Source organism: Protopterus annectens, chromosome 9.part0, assembly GCF_019279795.1.
Source record: "Protopterus annectens isolate FY-2018-M chromosome 9.part0, PAN1.0, whole genome shotgun sequence".
NCBI lineage: Eukaryota > Metazoa > Chordata > Ceratodontiformes > Protopteridae > Protopterus > Protopterus annectens.
Genome location: NC_056743.1, coordinates 677432305 through 677453323, shown reverse-complemented (window position 1 = coordinate 677453323; position 21019 = coordinate 677432305). Strand labels below are relative to the sequence as shown.

The 21019-nt window shown below is 40.2% G+C and overlaps 1 protein-coding gene across 1 annotated transcript in view; it reads left to right on the top strand.

The window, feature by feature from the left end:
- Positions 1-20580, top strand: part of LOC122811436 — a 117588-nt gene extending 97008 nt beyond the window's left edge. Inside the window, exons 7-8 of the mRNA XM_044083279.1 lie at positions 19831-19893; positions 19983-20580. Coding sequence (XP_043939214.1) covers positions 19831-19893; positions 19983-20111 — 192 coding nt within the window. The 3' untranslated portion in view covers positions 20112-20580. The remainder of the gene's footprint in view (positions 1-19830; positions 19894-19982) is intronic.
- Positions 20581-21019: the final 439 nt, after the last annotated feature.

Here is a 21019-nt window from a genome sequence, read left to right as displayed (position 1 = left end):
TTTTTTTTTACAAAAACACAAAAGAACCAGCCCCCACTAGCCAGCAGACAATTAACACAATCTAGCCAAGTTAAAGAAAGGCTTCAGCTAAAAACAATAGCCTACAGACAATAAGCACTAGAGAAAGTCACAAATGAAAGTTTTTAAACAGACTCAGTCTGACTCAGCTCTGCCAGAAATGCTACATCTAAAGAAATCCCAATCCCTCCACACCACATTCCAGAGACCTCGACCTCATTACCACAATCAACAGAACATGCTGGAGGAACAGGTTCATAACCAGAGACTGCCCATGCTCGGGGATTGACTTCCCATACATGTGAAGCAGAGCGCCTGGCCCTCTTCAAGAGAAATCTTGAGTGGATGAGAAAAAGAAAGTTCACCCGGGGGTTCACTCCAATGCCTCTACTTGAGAGAGGCACTGGGAACTAACGTTGGGCAGCTTGATGCTAGGGCACTTCTATGGGCTAGGCTTGTAAAGGCTCCAGGGCCATTAGCCTAGTACATACCTATGATATGATTTATACAGAACTGAATTGTGTACTGAGCTTCAAAAATGTAACCACAGCATAGCCTGCTGGAACATAGAAGATTAACTTGAAAAACACAAAAATAGTTCAGGTTAAGTTACTTTATAGCTGGGCCATGCACAAAAGAGATATCTGTTTCAGTTCAGTACCAGACACAATGTCTAGAGCTAGAAGTTTTTTTTTGTATGGTCTTAGAGAAAAGTAATAGGTTTCAAATGCAAAAGCATTTTTATTGTTTTACGACTTCCAAGATCTGCAATGATCTGAGATGGATGTGTTTCTCACACAAGCATGTTAAATTCTGTTTAAGTTTCTGTTTAGCCTGGGAACTAAAGTCAGGTGACACTGATGTCATTCAAGTTAAACCCAGCAGTAAAGTTTGATATTAAGAACTCTGAAAAAGACTGTGTATTTTGTCTTTGACCTGGAAACATCCTCTCATCACCATCTGCACTTGCCTTGCTAATAGTAACTAGGGTACAGTAATTTCTTTTAGATATAGTTAGGAATATAGTAAAGATTAGTTTAGATGTCTTCTGCATTTATTTGAGACTGTCCTGAAATGTTTTAAAATATTTCCTGTGATTTTGAAGTTCCTGTGTTGACTGAGCATTTATTTATTAAATATATTTAAACCTATCTGTAGCTCTCTGAGACGTATTTAAGTTCTTAGAGTATTTGCATATGTATTTGGTAACACTGTACAGGCCACTCCTAAATAGCTTTGCCAGTCTTGGTCAAAACTACCATTTGGATAATAGTAACATTACACAGTAGGATTGGACACCCTTTGTAAGGGCCTTGTACTAGCTGATAAGGGTGGCAGCTTGGAACTACCTTATAGTCTGGGCAAAAGGGGGCATAGCTGGTAAACCTGTGCCACCCTTTCCCAGGTGTATATTCAAATCTGAGTGTGTCAGCTACTTGGGCAGGGACGTGAAGCACTAGCTGGACAGAGAGGGTGCTGGAGGTCTTAGCTTGGCAACTCGGCTGAGATCTCAACCCTATAGCTGTGGCAATGGGGAGTCTTAAATAGGGATCTGGAGAGAGAGGGACAAACCAGCCCCAGACTGACTGTGATCTCTGTGTTCTTTTAAGGGAAATTGCACTTTACTGTGTGTGTGTACTTCTCATCCTCCCAATGTGTACATCCCCTAGCTGTTGCCAGTGGTGAGGATTGAGGGTCCTTGATTACTGGGCCAGTGCAGGGGCATCACAGAGCTAAAAGTATAATGTAGAACATAAAAATGAAAAGATCCTGGAGAGGATGATAAATTACATTAATTGAGGGGAAGAGTTTATAGACCACTTAAAAGTTAATGTAAATTTGGAAGGGTTTGGTAATCTGTACTGTATGCATTCAAATTCTAATTTAGAACTTTGGGTGAACACAAATTTCCACAAAATGAATTGTTCAATATAGTGGCTAACAATATAAATACAGTAGAAAGGTTTTTAATCAGACTATAACATGGTGTACTGAAAACCCACAACATGCACCTAGTATTTTTGAAAATGTCAAGGATTTCTACATACAAAATATCACTGAGGAGCAGCACTTACTACACATTGAGATGAATCCATAACATGAGCATACGGATGATGAAAGCAATAAATATAATTTGATTCCTCAAACTGATTACTCTAGGATTGACCATTTGATAACAGTGCAGATAAATGTCCAAAAGATCATAAGATATGTGAAACTTTAAATTGTTAAAATTCAAAAGATAAAGATGGCCGTAAGAGTGCTCTATAATCCAATTCAGAGGCCAGATGCCAATGTTTTAAAGCATTGACATGTGTAAAAATCGGGTCTATATTATCGCAAAAGTTTAATAGTTTGAATGCATAAACATCGAACTATTAATAGATCGAACACCTGTAAAAATATTTTTAGGACCAAAAAAAAAAAAGTCTATAAACCCCCACACCCCCCGCTACTAAAAATATACCAACTCCAAGATCGCGCTATAGTGTAGGAAAGGGAAATCTTCCCTTTCCGCACCATACTCTGCTAAAGTGTGATCTCTGAGTTGGTATATTTAAGTAGTGGGGAGTGTGGGCGGGTGCAGGGGGATTTGCTCCCCCCCACCACCACCTAAACACTTTTTTTTTTTTTTTTTTACAGGGTCTACTAGAATTTCAATGGTTTAATGTTTCGATCACTAAAGTTCGATATTTAGTGATTCGAAGCATTAAACCTTCAAGATTCTAATATAGACCCTAAAAATCATAGAATGGAGGTAGAAAAAATAGCAACAGAATGGGTGGACAAATAAAAGTAGGCAACCATTTCACTGGTGCCATTCTGCTTCAGATATGCATTTAAGCTGATCTGTCAGACTATTTGTTTTTTGTGGTGCACCTCCTCTCATATCCCCTTCATACAACAGGGGGGCTCCTGTACCCCACTTAATTATAAAGAACTCTTGGCTGCAAAACCTGAGGAAAGCTATAATTTGTGCAGCCCCTCTGGTTATGCACTTCTCAGCCATGTTTTTGACCGTCATTCTTGCAGAGCCTCTTCTCATTGCCCTTATATTACTGCAAAACTTAGTAAGAAGCAGACAAACTTTTTACTTCTACAGTTTGTTATAAACTTTGAAAATACCTTTTCCCCATTATTAACCCCATTGGACCATCCTTTGCTCTGAATGGATTTTTGACTGTCTCCTGTTGCTTGGCCAGTTCAGTAGTACCATGCACTCAGTATCATTTGCCCCCTGCACTGCTGGCACCAAATATTTGCTTAACCCTCATCTCAGCACCATGAGCAGTGGCCAAAACAGTGGAAACTAAACTTTGTTGCAAGTAAATTTACAATTAAATCTGTACCACCCTCGGGGACACTTTATACTTTAGTACATTAAGTATACTAACAAAGTAACTTAAGTAAAGCTACAAATAGAAATACATTACAGATGAGGCAACATGTTATTCTGTAGCTTTTTACTACACCCCAATGGGGAAAAAAGGTCATGGCTAGCTAATATACACTCTTATGTGAGTTGTCTATTTGCAATGTGAAACCAGTCTGTGTGCTTTTCCTGTGATCTCTAATTTGACTATAGACACCAGTGGTAGCAGATATGATCTTCGATTATAGATTTCTGTTCCAGTTATGTTAAATAAATGGGCACAGTGGTATTGCTTTTGGTTTACTGTTACCAAACACCACACACTCCTGCACCTGGTGGAATCCCAAAAGCAAAGCCCATACTGCAAGCAAATGCATTACTGAGGACTCTTGTCATAGGGCACGCCATTGTATGATGGCCCACATAACAGACTGAACAAGGATAAGATAATGGTTAGTTGCTTGTGGACACAGGATTGGCCAAGTTATTCATGCACTCAGGTCACTACACCACGGGTATCATTATGATTCTGTAGTACATGTAGGCATTAATAACCTGAGACTTATTTTCCTGGACTATGTGGAGAGACATGGTGGTTCTTTCTGAATGTCTCTGACAGGTATGTGTCTTGCACTGAACATTCTACCTCCACCAAGGATGATGCCACAGTACGAACAAAAGATGACTGACTTTCTATAATCGGCTTAGTTTCTGGAGTCTTTCCAATGGGATTCGATATTTGTCAGCGTGGGAGGACATGGTTAACGGACACATTGCTTTGCTTTGGATAGTCTGCACCTTTCTCCCTAGGCTTCTGAATATTGGGTGAAACTTTATCCACTCCCTTGGAGCCTTTTTATGAGATATTGACAAAACGTACTGAATAGCAAATAAAACCCAAAGAAACTTAAAAGTGTTACTGCTCAATACTAGTGGCCTAAACAAGAACCCTCCACACACTACAAGCTCTCCTTATTCAGGAGAATATAGACATTTGTGCCATTACTGAGACAGTTTAAATCTGCAGAAAGTACTTTGCCAGTGCAAGGCTTCCATGCTTTTTGCACATTTAAGCCATTAGCTGCACAGACAGACAAAAGTTAGAGGAGCCTCAATCTATATTAGCAACAATTATAACTCTAGATGGATACATTCCAGGGCATCATCCTGTTTAATGTGCATAGACAGAATCCCCTACCAAATCCTAGCAAGCCATAGTTCACCCTCTGTTCCTATTTTCCCATAGCTCATACCTCGACCTACTGGAGAAACTCACTATTAAACCAAAATACCCTATTCATGGAAGACTTCAACTACCCCTCTAAACTGGGAAAATCTACATGCCTCATATTCCTGGAATGATTCTTGGACTTCAAATACTCTTGACCAGATAAGCCCAGGATAACTCCTAAATGACTTGAAATGTGACCTTTCGGAACCACTTGAGTCACTTTTCAACTATAGCCCCAAAACGGGCTTTATACCATGAGATTGGAGGACTGCAATGTTTCATCCACTTGACAAGGTTGAACTATCAACTGACCCCGAAAACTAGACTGTAGTCTGATTAGTGTAATTTACAAAGTCATGGAATGTGTTATAGAAAATGATCGGACAATAGGCAATCTTCAGACACTGGATCCAACCCAGTTTGGCTTTGTCAAGGGAAAGGGGATATCTAATAAACCTGATGGACAAGACCACCAGGGCAATGGATGAGGAAAATGGTGCATAACACCAACCTGACCCGACTGAGGCATTTCATACACTAACCCACTTGGGTATACTTAAACTCTATGAACTAGACAGAAGCCTCTGCATAAACTTGCTGGATTGCCAGCTGGCTCACAGAATAGACTTGGGAAATAGGGCTGGAGAGACTGCCTCCACTAAGAAACCTGTCACTAACAAAGTTTCTCAGGGTTCTGTGCTGGGACCACTCCTATTTTGCATCTATTTCTCAGAGGTAAAGGCTAATATCAAGGGTCTTTAGCTGACCAAAATGTGCACATGACTGCAAATTGTGAGCCATCACAGATTCCCCCAATGCACAAACATATTAGTGTGTCTTACAAATTACTGGCGTTAATCATGAATTAAAACTCACTGCCAAGAAAAGCATTGTAGTGCCTTTTGAGAACTGTCACCCAGGCTAATTACTCCAATAAGACGCCCCTAAGAGTTGACCCAGTCATTGGAGATCTGGCCTTTGGCCAACATGTGACCAAGGTAGTAGTATGCTCCTTTCAGCATGTACTTGACCAGACATGTACAATATTTGTAATACACACACAGGCTCCTTAACAGGTAAATCCAGGGTACAGGCACACTATCCTATATGGATCACCTTAAAGCCCTATCTCTATACGGTCTCCAACAGGTTACTGAGAGGTGAGGTATACCTGGCATACAAGGCATTTTCAGGTCCTGCTCTGAAGGACCTTTTGCATATCAGGAAAATGAACAATATCAGAGCCACTAAATGCAAGGATTTAAATTTTACTTGCAACATAAATAAGATATGTCAGTCAGACAGATGTCTCAGAATATCCCCATGCTCGAACAGGCGCTCCATCCATGTGAACAGAGTCCATCCCTAAGTATAACCTTGACCAATGGGTAGGAACTAGGAAACTCACCCCCTGGTCTGGCCCCATGTCTTTGATGGTGGGCATTACTGTGTGCTTCTACCATAACTCCCACCCACCCCCATAACCTCTCCAAACTTCCTAGCATGCCTTGTCCTAATAAACACCCATGATCAATAAGGACACAACTGGGTTGGGTTACACAACTAGGATTATAAAGGCCCTGGTGGTTGGTAGTCTAATATATATCTATGAACCTATAAATGCTACCTAAAGCAATGATCATTTTTATTGTACTGATCAGGTATGGAGGGGCAAGTGCATGAAAGCGGCAATATGAAATGCATTACTGTGGCCATTATGCCTTTCCTTTTGAAAAGGGCAGATATTTGGGGTTTGAACTGAGGCGGGTAATAGGGCAGCAGGTTGTATGAAATAAGTTAAAATCCTCATTCAGTTGATTTGTGTGCCTTTCTCCAGTAAGACCCCCCCCCCCCGAGAGGTGTACCTCTGTTCCAGCAGAGTGAGCTCCCCCAAATCTACTTTTATATATAACTAATGAATCAATTTCCAACTTGGGAAAGAGTTCTTTAAATCGTGTTAAACTCTGCTCACAGATCAGCACTCTGCTTTAACCCAATGAGACACTTGTAGATTTGATAGCACTGCTGTATCACTCCGTGTGCCTGCTTGTCTTTTTATTCTGCTAGTCAGTTTATGAAATGCATTTCTTCCCAAGCAGATGTTCTGAATTTCATTGCTTTGTTCACTTCTGCCATTGTAAGTTCTATGACCCAGTTGAAGTTGACACAACTTACGGAAATGATCAACCATTCAGTAGAGTGAAGGGTGTAGGGGCAGAAAAAAAATCAAAAACCTGAAGAACAAAAACATTCACTTTATATAGATTAAGAAACATTGCTTTGAGAACTGAGCACCTGTGCAAGACTTTTTTAAATGGTATTCTTGATTTGGAAACCTTTTTATGGATTCCTTCTCTTATGCTTTCTACTTTAAAGAGGGTGAGAGAGAGACCATCTTTAACTCCTGCTTCTATGTTTGATTTAAATGGAAAAAGACTTGATATAAGCTTATCAAAATAATTTGGTTACACTGTGCTGTATTATTGGAGCTGGGAGTATATGAACTATATATATATATATATATATATATATATATATATATATATTTTAGGGGTGTTTATCCAGTAAATACAGTTCATTGCAAAAATTTTTAGCACTTCCAGTGATAAACCTAACTACAATTAGCTAGTGCTGTGTATCCTGAGAAATGCTTGCAGAAAACTAAATTTAAAGAGGTCAGATCTTAAACGGGGTAAAAAGCAGCCTCACATTGCAACTAAACTTCAGGAGAGCAGATCTGTGATTCCCTTCTTGAACTCCTGTTACTAAATGTAAATCCTGACGCATATTTTATTTGCTCATGTTTTAAACAAAATGCAAATCGTGGCCTAGCTACAAGATAAGCTGATGCAATCCACAACTTTTATTTTTGTCAGCATTAGCTTTTGTAAGCATAGTTGCATTTGAGCTGAATGACGCATCTGAACAGAAATTTTTCGGACAGGATAGCAGTAAAAAGCAAAGGAGAAGAATCCTACTTTGTAAATAACACTAGAGAAATCCAGATACTCATTCACTCCAATGGACCTCAGGAAGTTTGCATTGTAACTTCCAATGGGCAGAACCTAAGCCTTCTCATAGAATCAAATTATGTCCTCACATTTCAAGCAAATGTTCATATCTCTGGAACCATAAGGGTTATTAAAGAAGTATAAATGGCAAACTCTTCAGTAGAAACGATTTTTATAGTGGTAGTAATCTTTAGGTTCTAGGTCTTAAACCAAATTTTATAAGTCACAGTAAACACAGTAACTATTGTAATATTTTGTAAACAACTTACAATATCTCAGCAACCACTCGAGTTACGCACATACTCTCAACAACATTTTATTAATCTAGCTGAGAGCTTTCATACAAGGCTAAGGAGTTCTGTCTGTTACTCAGTTGAGATAATTAGAAAAATGTGAATTTTATATCTATATAAATTAATATATATCTATATAAATTAATATAATCAACAGTTAATATCTATTTATCTGCACTAGACAGAGGGCAAATATTAATGCAGTTTGCCATTGTGTAAATTTTAAGATGAAATATTTTAAAACCTTGTACATAGCATGGTTTTGGAGTTATTGATGCAAATATGAACTAGCAATATTTGATGCCTAGCGGCGTCAGTAGGAGTTAACTGCAGATGCACCTGGAAGCATCACTCAGATGGAATAATGCAGTAATAAAATAGCATATTTTCATGAAATCTTTCTACTTTGAGTTCTTGCAGTAAAGTAAATCATTCTTTGCCATCATGTTACCATCCTTTTTATCTCTAAAGTAGTCCCCCCCCAATAGGATCTTATTTTGTACAATTAACTTTCATTTCTGTTAAGTATAACTTTATAGATGAGTAAATGTATAAATGCGCTAATATAAAAAGGTTCAGTTTTCCTCCCAGATTAGGCACCTACATTAACTGATTCTTTGAATTATGCAATATATAAATGCCTACATACACTTCTCAGACCTGCATTTTGTTGGATCCCATCTGCTGGCAGTTATTCTGTTTTTATGCTTAAATTGTGTATTGGTAAGCTTGAAATCTAGGTATTGGACACAAAGTTACTGATATACTGCATTACATCTTATCACATTAACTTTACAACAGCCTGTTCATCCTGCTGAAGAGTTTGTTCATTCACTACAAACCTTCCTCCTGCCCCTACCATCCTTTTTCATGTACCTTAAGCAGTAACCCTCAGAATGCACCTTAAGCTGTGAACTATTTCCAGTTTTGTATGATTTGTTTTGGTCAAATACCTGACCCAAAAGATGTTATACAGGGTGCTTTCCTATAATACATTGGCATTGGCTTGATAATGTCCACATGTGAACGAATGTTGCTGTCTAGGGAGAAGTTGTGATGATTTAGCTGTATTGAACTAGTTGCATTACACTGCAAATTGCTGATGACTGAAATACGTGTCTACATGATCTGTACGTTAGCTTGAAAATCAAGTACCCTTCTGCCTTTAACTCCATCACTCTACCATGCTGTGTACCCTTGCCCCCAACCCTCTTGCACCAGTGTAAAAAGGTTTAACTTTTTAAATCTTCTCCTGCATACTAAATCCCCCACTACCACTCTATTTACATAGGTAGATTTTCTTTGAGGGCAGCAGATATAGCTGAAATTTGTAGAGAGTAGAATAACCTCTGTACTTTGTCACCCCCCCCCACCCTGCATACCCTGCATCGCATCGTGCACACACATTTTGCATTTTAACTGCTTTAACCGTGCAATTTTTACTTTGTACCTAGTTCATAAGTTACTAAGGTTTCCACACGTGTGGTTATTAGCATTCTTGATACCAAACCTGATTGGTCATGGAAGTGCAAAAAGAAAAACTAAACAAACATGCACACACAGAGGTCATGACCAGTGTTCATGGTTTTGATGGCTTTCTTCTGTAGTCGGTTCTTACTGTGGAGTTCAGGAAGTTCAGGGGACTGGGGCATACAGGGGTCTTGCAAAAGAAAAATTTTGAGGTGCTCCAATGACTTGCATTCAGTTTTTTTCTGCATGAGAACACACTCAACCAAGTATTTGCAGTCCATCGAAATTTCATGGTAGAAGTGACATTTTTCAGCAAACTGTGCAGACTAGATGACTGAAAAGCCTAACCAATGTAATTCAGTGAAATTGTGAAAAAATTAACTGTTTTGATCAAAAAGAGCCATCATATGTACCTTGCAGGGAGTTTGTGAATACATCCCCAGTCAAGACTGGATTTTGGGGTGGGCAACATGCCCTTTGACACAGAGGATCTCTAGTCTATAGCTGATCAATAATGTTGGTTTGTAGATCTGTTGCAGCAGCAGGTCCTTGCCCTGACCCCAAGCTGCTCCTAGCCCAATGCTGGCCTTCTGACTAACCTCCATCTTTCTGCAGGTACCTCTGTTCCTTCATAGAAATCTCTCTCTCTCTCTCATATCTTGGCCAGACAAGGTTCTGAACTACTAACAAAATCAGCCTTGCAGCAAAATGATGAGCCAGGCAGCAAGGAGCAAATTGGGAGTAGCAGATTATCAGGAACAATTTCCTTAGGATTAATATGCAATGACATGTTTTATCATGCTCCATAAATGAATTTCTGGCCTGCAAGGCTCCTGCTTTCCACCAGAGGTCACACAGCCACTCCTTTACACAAACTTCTCTGGCTTAGATAATAGGCTCATCAGCTGCTTCATCATAGTCTTCATGACTGGTCTTACCAGCTGCCCAAATCTATGGTGGTGCAGTGATGCACTGTCTCTCTACCATTGGTCTGGCATCACCAGAAGATCCTGTGTGTAAGATGAAAAATAAGGTCTGTAGTGTGTGTAGTTGTAGTATTACTATTTTGCTGAAGGTGAAGGAACATTAGTAAGACCAGCTTTTTTTTTTTTTCAAAGCATAAAGATCAAAGTAATGGTCACTATAAAATAAGTCTGAGATGAAGTAAGGTGATGGGGGATGTTCTTCATCTCACATTGCTGCAGTCATAACCTGTGGGTAGTCCGCTGTCCTCGGTCGGCCCGAATACCAAAGTATTAGGCTGGCGTCGGTCATGGGCGCTCAGATCTGACGTCAGTGCGTCAGGGTATTAAAGCGCATGACCGACGTCATATCCTCAGTCTTTTTTGCCGCATGGTCCGAAGCAGAAGCAGCGTTTGCAAGTGCCGTTCGGCGTTCTGAAATTTTCGTATTCTGAGTTTCAGACCAAAACCAAGTTGGGCTAAGTACCCCGTTGGGGAATATTTTTGTTTCTTCTTGCCTCAGTTAATTCCGGATGTCAGAAAAAGTGAATAATTGTATTTCTTGTGGGAAACAGATACCGCATAGGGATTACCACTCTCTCTGTATTCCTTGTTTGGGGCCTGAGCACGACGTAGTCAGGTGTCGCTTTTGTGCTAGATTTAATAAGCGCACCATTAAACGTAGGTTAGATTGCGCTAGGCTTGTCTTCGGTAAGCGGTGTAATTACAATATGCCGTCGGATCCTCAGACGCCCGCTACCGCCAAGAAGCGCAAGGAAAAATTGTTAAGGTCCAAGCAGGATGAGTCGTCCGTTCCGGACGCCGGTTCTTTAGAAACTACGGTGGAATCTGTAGATCCAGCCGAGGTTTCAGTTGAGTCTCAGGGGGAGCCGTTAATTTTGCAAGATGTGGCCTCTCAGGAGTCAGGTCAGGCTGAGGGGGCCTCTCAGGTTACTGTACTCCCTTCTTTGCCTAAGGTGGTTAGGCCTTCTCCTTCTGGCTCTAAGGTACCTTCCAAGGTCAGGCCTGGTTTGCCTTCCTCTGGTGTCAGTCCTAGTTCTGCAGGTGCTGTGCCTAAAAAACACATGCTTAAAATGGCAGAAGATTTGATTTCCTTAATCAGGGGTTCTATGCCCCCTCCAGATAAGAGGCCTAGGGTGGAGCCAGAGGTGGAAAGTTTGGAACAGGCTTCAGATTATTCAGAGTCTTCGGCTGAAGACATTCAGGATTTTCCTCCTTATTCTGATTCAGATGCAGAGGATTCCAGTCCTTCTGCTTCTCCTCCAGAGGATTTTTCTTTTTCAGAAACCCTGCATTCTATGAGGGAGCATTTTAAATGGGAAGGTCAGGATTTCTCAGATTCCCGAAAGAGGCTTAGGGAATTTTTGTTTTTACCACAACATCGGCCCTTAGCTATACCTCCTGTTTTGGATGTTGTTCAGGATGTTTTCTCTGAGGCTTCTCTTAATCCAGACTCTTTGCCTCCTGCGCCTGTTAAGCCAGATAGGTATTACAGAGTGCCAGAGGCTCATAAATATCTGTATAAGAGCCCAAGGGCTGACCCAGAAACTATTAGCCAGGGTCCTAAGGGTGTCAGGGCTTCTGTTGTAAAGAACCCAGTTCCTATGGATAAAGATTCTAGAGCTTTGGATAGGTGGGGTAAAAAAGTGTATACCTCTTCCACTCTAGCGATGAGGGCTTTGAATTGCCAGTTTCATATGTTGAAGTACCAGAATTTTCTCCTTACTCAGTTAAAATCTAAGGTAGATGCTTTGGCAGAGGGCATAGAGTGTAAGGAATTACAGGATTTGGTTCATGCCTCTGATCAGGTGGGTAAGCATTCTTTGCAGTGTGGTTTCGATGCTTTACAAGCTTCTTCCAGGGTGGCTGCCACTGGATCAGTTATTCGCAGGCACGCCTGGCTTAAGGATCAGAACTTGTCAGAGCATGTTAAAGCTAGAATTTTGGATGCTCCTTTACAGTCTGAAGTTTTGTTTGGTTCTCCTGTGGAGTCTGTCTTAAAGAAAATGGAAGACAAGGCTAAGTCTATGCAGACTGTTAAAGATTTTTTGCAGGTGCAGCCCCCTAAGTTTAGCAGGAATTGGCCTACTAAGGGATGGGCTTATCCTTCTTCTGATTTACAGTCTAGGGGTAGATCTAGACGTGGTAGGGGCAGAGCTCAGGGTTCTTTCAGGCCTAGAACATGGAGTTCCCCTGCACAGTCTACAGCTGAGGGCAGGGGCCAGTCCTTTTGTAAACAGGCCCAATGACCTGCATCTTCAGCTGCCAGATCCTTCCTGTCTGGCAGCTCCTTTGGGAGGAAAGTTGGCATTCTTCAAGCAAAACTGGCTTTTAGTCACCCAGGACAAATGGGTGTTGGACATTATAGACAGAGGCTACAAGTTTTATTTCCACACATTGCCTCCTTTCAAAGGCATGCCAGACGTTCCTCCTCAGCAAAGGGTAGAGGCTCACAAACAGATTTCTTTACTTCTTCAAATGGGGGCTATACAGCAGGTCCCTCCGTCAGAAGTGGGCCTAGGATTTTATTCTCGCCTGTTTCTCGTACCAAAGAAAGGAAACACTTGGAGGCCAATTTTGGATTTATCTATCCTCAACACATACCTGGACATTCCAAAATTCAAAATGTTGACGTTGCAACAACTTCTGCCTCTGTTGGGCAAAGATCACTGGATGGTAACTCTAGATCTCAAAGAGGCTTATCTTCATGTTCCTATCAGGCCCAGTTGCAGGAGGTTCCTGCGTTTTCGGGCTGGGACTTTACATTATCAGTTCTCTGCATTGCCCTTTGGCTTATCTACTGCGCCCAGGGTGTTTACAAAGGTTCTGGCTCCAGTAATAGCCTTCTTAAGGTTAAGAGGAATACAAATTTACCCTTATTTGGATGATTGCCTGATTCTTGCTCAAGACAAAAACAAGCTACTTCACCATCTACAGTATGTTATGGCAGTGTTAAGGTGCCTAGGGTATTCTGTGAATGAAACAAAGTCCAGTCTAGTACCCTCTCAGGAAATGTGCTTTCTGGGTGTGAGACTGAATACAGCTTCCCAGATGGCTTTTTTGACCCTGGACAAACAGAGAAACCTTACACTTTACTTCCAACAATTGTCTCTACGGTCCAGGCTGACTGCAAGGACAGTCCTTCAAGCCTTGGGGTTCATGGCATCTTGTATTCTGGTGCTTCCCAATGCCAGTCTGCATATGAGGAAGCTACAATGGTATCTCAAAAATGTATGGACGCAACACTGCCGCGATCTGGACACTGTCATTCAGATAATACCTTGCATTCAAAAGGAATTTTTGTGGTGGGCTCAGGAATGTCACCTAAACAAGGGACTCTCTGTGACCCGACCAGAGGCGAGTCAGATCTTAACGACAGATGCCTCGGACAAGGCTTGGGGAGCTCACCTCAATGGAAAATGGGTTCAAGACACGTGGCCTGCCAGACTTCAACATTTACATATCAACTTGAAGGAGATGTTAGCAGTCCAATTTGCATTGATGGCTTTCAAGGATTTACTTCACCCAGGACAAGTGTTGATTCAAACAGACAACACAACTGTCATGTGGTACATCAACAAGCAAGGGGGAACCTATTCGTACCCTCTTTGCAGGCAAGCTATGATTTTGTGGGAGACTGCTCTGTTTGCACCTCACTCTTCAGGCAAGGTTTCTGCCAGGAGCACAGAACTCCTTAGCAGATGTTTTGAGCAGACAGATGGTGGATCCCCACGAGTGGAAATTGGATCCTCATGTATTTCGACAGTTGAATGTGATATGGGGGACTCCAGACATAGATCTGTTCACTTCTCCACTAAATTTCCAGTTGCCAAAGTTTTGCACAAAGATGTTTCATCCAACAGCTTGGAAAGTGGATGCTCTATCATTCAGTTGGAGCAATCTTCACGTCTATGCCTTTCCTCCTCTGCCTCTCCTTCCCAAGGTGCTCTTGAAGGTCAGACAAGACAAGCCCTCCATGATTCTAATAGCTCCAGATTGGCCTCGACAACACTGGTACCCTCTGCTGAGGAGTTTAGTATGGGAGCCTCCTCGGCCTTTGCCTTCAATTCCACACCTTTTGTCTCAGGCAGGCAATCATTTCCTCAATGTCAGGATTCAGTCCCTGCATCTAACAGCCTGGCATATTCTGTTCTAGAACCTGGAGGGTCGCAGCTTCCTCAACAAGTTTTGAATGTTATTTTGGAGGCCAGAAGGCCTAGTACAAGGAAAGTTTATGCTGATAAATGGAGGAGATTTTTTATTTGGAGCAAAGCAAAGAGCTTTGATGTTTCCAGGCCTGATTTGAGTGTTTCTCTTCAATATCTTACGGAATTATTAGACAAGGGTTTGTCTTTCTCCTCTGTAAAAGTTCATGCTGCAGCCATTTCTGCTCACTATGACTGTGACCCACCATTATTCTCTCATCCTTTGTTTAAGCAATTCCTTAGAGGGGCAAAGAACATAAGACCCCCGCGTAGAGCTCCTACTCCTTCCTGGGATCTCAATTTTGTGTTGGAAAAGCTCACTTTACCTCCTTTTGAACCTGCAGCTACATCTGAGTTAAAGTTTTTGTCTTGGAAGATTGCTTTTTTGTTGGCCATTACGTCTGCTAGAAGGGTATCTGAATTACAGGCTCTCATGGCAGTTGAGCCCTTCCTGATTTTTCATAAGGATAGGGTATCCCTACGTACTAACCCTACTTTTATGCCTAAAGTGGTTTCAAATGTGGCCCTGAACCAATCTATTCATTTGCCTACATTTTATGCTGATCCCCAAAATAAAGGGGAGAAAATTTTGCACACTTTGGATATTCACAGGCAGTTGCGTTATTATTTGAGCAGGACTAAAAGTTTCAGACAGTCTCAACAGTTATTTGTTTCTTTTGATTTGGCCTCTCAGGGGAAACCTGTTACAAAACAAACTATTTCTAAGTGGATTGGCCATTGTATTGCTTTTTGTTATTCTAATCATGGTAAGGAGAGTCCGGCTGGAATCAGACCTCATTCCACTAGGGCTACTGCCACTTCTACTGCCTTTTTAAGGGGTGTAGCTACTAAAGATATTTTGGAAGCAGCTACTTGGAGTTCAGTGCACACTTTTTCTAAACATTACCATCTACCTCTTTATTCCAAATCTAGGGCTGGATTTGCCACTGATGTCTTACAGGGCATGTTAGCAGCTCCCAATGCTTTATGATTTTGCCAGCCTCCCTTTACCTTTGCTTTGGGATTCTACCCACAGGTTATGACTGCAGCAATGTGAGATGAAGAACATAGTACAGTTTTGTACCTACCATAAATGTAGATGTTCGAAGATCCACATTGCTGCAGTCCAATTTACCCTCCCTCCTTCCCCTCTGTAGTTTGGAGTGGTTGTATGGTTTGGGTGGTAGAGGGTGTTTGTACATAGGTTTTTCCATTTTTGGCTGTGGCCTTTCTTTTTAGGGCCTTCTGACATCTGGGGCAAGAAAAGACTGAGGATATGACATTGGTCATGCGCTTTAATACCCTGACGCACTGACGTCAGATCTGAGCGCCCATGACCGACGCCAGCCTAATACTTTGGTATACGGGCCGACTGAGGACAGCGGACTACCCACAGGTTATGACTGCAGCAATGTGGATCTTCGAACATCTACATTTATGGTAGGTACAAAACTGTACTTTTCATGCCCTTAACTTTTATTTAGGAATCCTTTCTGATTTGAGCATGATGTTTCAAGAACTGCATGCTAAAGGGGACATATAGACAATGTGGTAGTTTTCCTGTAATTATTTTGACTCAAATGCACACCAGTCTTAACAAAGCCACACTATGAATGTTTAGCTGAGGCAATGACAAAAGGGACGAAACCAGCACCCACACAATAATTATAGCTACAATGTCAGACAGCTGTGTAATACTTCACCTATACACAAGTTGTCACACATTAAAGCATTCCAGCACAAGTTGCTCCACACATCACAAAGCCAGAGAAAATATTGCCAAAATATTCGATCACTGCCAGCATCATTGTAAAAATAGCACTTGCGCCATTCCCTCATCTCAGCTGTCCAGAATTCCGCAGAATGTCCCAGTTTAACCTGTCCCTAAAAAAAAAGAAAAAAACTTATTTTCTGGAAAAATGTTGGCCATTAGTCAGTAAAGCCAGTCATCTTGTTATATAAAAAAAAAAAAAAAAAAGTAAATAAAATTCTTTGAGGCATTTTTGTGTTCATATTTGAACACTGAAGTCTGTATTGTGACCCAACGACATTAAAGTTTGATGTGATGTGACTTTAATGACAAATCCACTGGAATAAACAAACATCGCTCTAAAAACAGAGCACTTGTAAAAGTACAGCAAGGGTTGGGTACTGTTACCCAATATATGTCCTTACACGTATTTGTCTTTAATTTATTGAGAATCTGTGTTTGGTAGGCTGTGAGTATTAAAATTTGGGTGCAACTTATTTCTTCCTTGAAATACAAAAGTAAGATTAAATTTCTTTTCAGTATTTATGATTTTTGTTTAGGTTATCACTGGATCAGAAGGTTGGGAGGAAAAGCCCTAAAATGTACCTCAGAGCATCTATAACCCTGTGGCGTCTGAGTGCCTAGCAACCCCCAGACCCCCAACTTTAGTTATTACAGTATAGTCTTGAAAGGATGCAGGGAAAAGCAAAGTTGAAGGGTAAGACTGAATTTCTTTCCTTCATAGTTTTAAGGCCATCGTTGGATGAAAAAGTTGTTTTAAAAAAAACTCAAATGCACATCAAAGCATCGAGAACACATATGGCTTAATGGAGTTTTCCTCCAGTTAGAGTAGAGTCTTGGACTACATAGAACATGTATGAATGAATAACTGCAAGAATAAAAAACTACAGATCAAGACAAACTATAACAAAAAGGAAAAAAAAGTAATATGGATGGTGTTAGGCCAAGATTGGGGGTGTGTGCGAGGACACCATGGAGACTATTTATCTAGGCTGTCACTTTACCAAAGGCTGGCCCTGCTGCTGATGGTTGTTTCCCAGCTGTAAAGCTTAAACATGCTGGATGGGTGCTTCCTTTCACAGAAGGAAGTAAGCCCTTTAGACACTTCCATGTTATGAAGGTCTTCAAGGTTATGATCTAACTCTTCAATAAATGCTTGTAAAATAACCCACATTATGGCATTTTAGTGTATGTAGCTCACATTTAAAGGATTACCGCACCCACAGACTCAAAGAACATGTTTAAAACATCATGGCATGTTTCCTACACTTTAACAGCACTCTGGGATTATTTACAGGATTTTAAATATTTTTATATGTAATTCCAGACTCTGACCACCTGGAGGCTGGCATATTGACGTGGTTTGGATAAATCAGATTGCCATCCAGTATCCCAGAAATCATTGTTTGGCTCAAAAATGTTACATCATGCAGGCCTTCGTTTGCCTAAAGTTCCTGCCATTTCATAGATGTTGCATGCGTACAAAGTACTGAGTAAAATAGAACAGTGTAAGTAACATTCCCTGCTGCTGGATGAGTGCAAATGCCACAGAACACACTCAGTACTGTTTACTGCTGCCTTTTTTTTCTAATTTAGTTTAAATGGCACTAATTTGTGAGGCAATGAATTCTAGTCCATTTACTTCTCCCCTCCCCCATAACACTTAGCTTCCCTAGCTGTCACAGTCCTGAGGGTAATTTGACCTGGTAATTCCATTGATTGGCAGATCTCAGCAGGGTGCTTGACTCATGTAATTTAATCTTTGCTCTAGCATTTCCTTTGTTAGAGGGGACATTTTTTTGCTGCACTATAGCCATGGCCTTACTTGACTGCAATTACATCCAGTAAGGTCCTGCACCAAGGAGGAAATGAATAAAACATTTATACTATTAACCAGTTTAGATCTTCATTACTTTAAGTGTTAAGGTATCACTTCATGCTTCCACCTTGTTAAAAATTGAGATGTACATGTGCAAAGTGTGTTGGTATGCAGTGTTTGCCTTCATATGTTTTTACCCTACTGGTTGGTTTGCAAAAAAAAAATCTTTTGCAGTGTCTCAGGATTTGTCTTTGTACATACAAACCACATTGCTATAGTCCATAAGTCACTTATAACAAAGTAAATTTTTTGTTTTTAAATAAAGGACATCAAGGTTAACTTACCTTGAATCAGATAATGGATGCCACTGCAAAGAATCACTGTTGAAATATTTGCGCATGGACAAAATCCCTTACTAAATCTATTTTCCAGCCTCCAGTTCAATTGGTGCTATGGCTTTAATATACTGGTGTGTTTGCTCATGCCTTCCAAATATCTCCACCATTACATACCAGTTTTGCAGTGTAGTAACCACCCATGTCCATACACCTTTAGCCATTAATATGCAGCTACTCCTGTTCATGTGAGTATGTGAATTAATTTTCAGACTTAAGTTGTGGAAGCTGCACTGAATAATTCTAGGTGCTTGTTCAGGTTTCACATGGTGCTTGCTTAGAGCTACTCTCATGTTAAGCCACTATGAATATGTTGCACTGCCACCTCTGATCCCAGGGTAATGTTTTAATATTTCTATTCCCGCACTGCACACTAGCAGTATCTGGTGCAAATGCATCAGAGAAGTATGCAAGCGATACACCACCTACACATCATTTGCCATGCAGAATGCACAAGTATGCATACCAAATTTCTGTTACACCAAACATCGGTGTTACTACACTACTACTGAATAAAATGAACAGCACTCGGGCTGGGGGAAGGACAAGGGAGCCATGACATCACAGAATGGGTGGGTCTTATTTTAGTTAGAATCAGATGACGACTGTGGTGATGTCACTTTGGGAGGAGGGAACTGAAAAAAAAAAGTACCTGCACTGCCTGGCCTCGATGTCAGTAATTGGGCGACTCCAGCAAGCTTTATTTAAATGTGAGAGAATCATTTTGTAAGTGAAGCCATCACAGTATGAGAAGGTAGGCTTCTGTTACAGAAGTAAGGGGAATTATAAAAATTGTAAATGCTTTATTGTTGTTGCTTTACAGAGGACAATGTAAATAGGGAGGAAAAGGGCCGTGAAGTTGAGGAATACATTAGAGAAACCTGTTGTACTCTAAGCCATAGGCATGTTTATATAGCACCAAAGTTACTTGTTCATTTACTGCTTGGTGGAGAGAGTGCTTACTTGGTTGGGTTACATGAATGCATTCATCCATCTCCCTCCCACTATAAATGCAGGTGCTCAGTTTTATGTTAGCTCATATATTTTTTTGCAACAGATTCCACAATTTTGATTCCATAAAATACCACTAAGACCATTCAACTTCCCCTCACCTTTGTGTTCCTGGATTTTTAATTAATTTGACAAGTTGCAATGAAATGAACAGTGTTGAAGTAAGCCACATGCAGTATTTATATCTCATATGTTTTGTTTACATGTTTGTCACTTCAAGTTTTAGAACCATTTTGTTTCTCTTGTACAGGAATTCCAGTCAAATAGGACCACAAACAGATATACGCTGGAGTCTGATATTTCAGACGAAGAGGTATGTGTTGACAATTTTCTTGACTTCACTGCTGATACCTGAGATACTAAACAGAATTTAATGCTCTCTGTATTCGTTCTGGACATTAGGTCTCTACAAGAAAGGAGAGACACTGGAGACTAGGCGATGACAACCTTGATGATACTCTGGAATACATCTCATCCGATGATGACAGTCTATCCTCTACTGAGGAAAGCATCACACTTGGCCACACTTAACAGCAAGACCAGCTTAACACTGATGCAATCCTGCTGCAGAAACCTTTTTCCTCTTGATCGTAAATATGTGGAATTTTAAACTCTGGTTATTAGCATCTTGGAAATTCTGATGTACTCTCTGCATGGTTCTCCCAAAATTTATATATTTGATGTACTTAAAGAACAAAGGGCACTTTAAATTTTTTAAAAATTAAAATATTTCATAAATTAAGTAGTTTATCGTATTAAGTGACTGCAAGATATTTTTGTAAATTTTATCTTATGCAAAGTAATTACTTAGTATTTATAAGTCGAATTATATACTCAAAGTAGGTTTCTTGATTATGTATGTTGTCTCTGTGGCTATGCTATTTACAGCTGTTTTGTGAGGTGTTTTTTCTATGCTAAATTTTCTATGCTAAATTTTGTAAGTCTTAAAAATCTTGTAAACTTGATATGCATTAAAAGGTGTACTACATATGATAATAAATGATCCATTTATTGAGAGTAAGATAACCATGATTTTCCAAGCAAATTTCATAATTTGTCTTGATCTGCCTTTCAAAAGACATGCTCAATCCATTTATTTGCTTTGCTTTGTTAGGTATTTTGGGTGTTGTATCCAAACTGCCCACAGGATTCTTAAAAAAAAAAAAAAAAAAAAAAAAAATAGCTTGCTTATACAGTTGGGCACAACCTGACAAAAGTAATGTAGTCAATATTTAATAGAGACTTAAATGTGTGTAGAAATAATTCTGCATTTTTGGCTTACAAGACTAAGTACTGAGTATCAGAAATAATCCTAAGAAATGTATATGTGAATTCTAACAAATGTCTTTCCAGAGAATTTTTTTTTTATTCCAGTTCTGGTGTCAATCCACACAGACTGTGATCTTGTAGATATTTTTTGCATTAATTTCAATTCATGA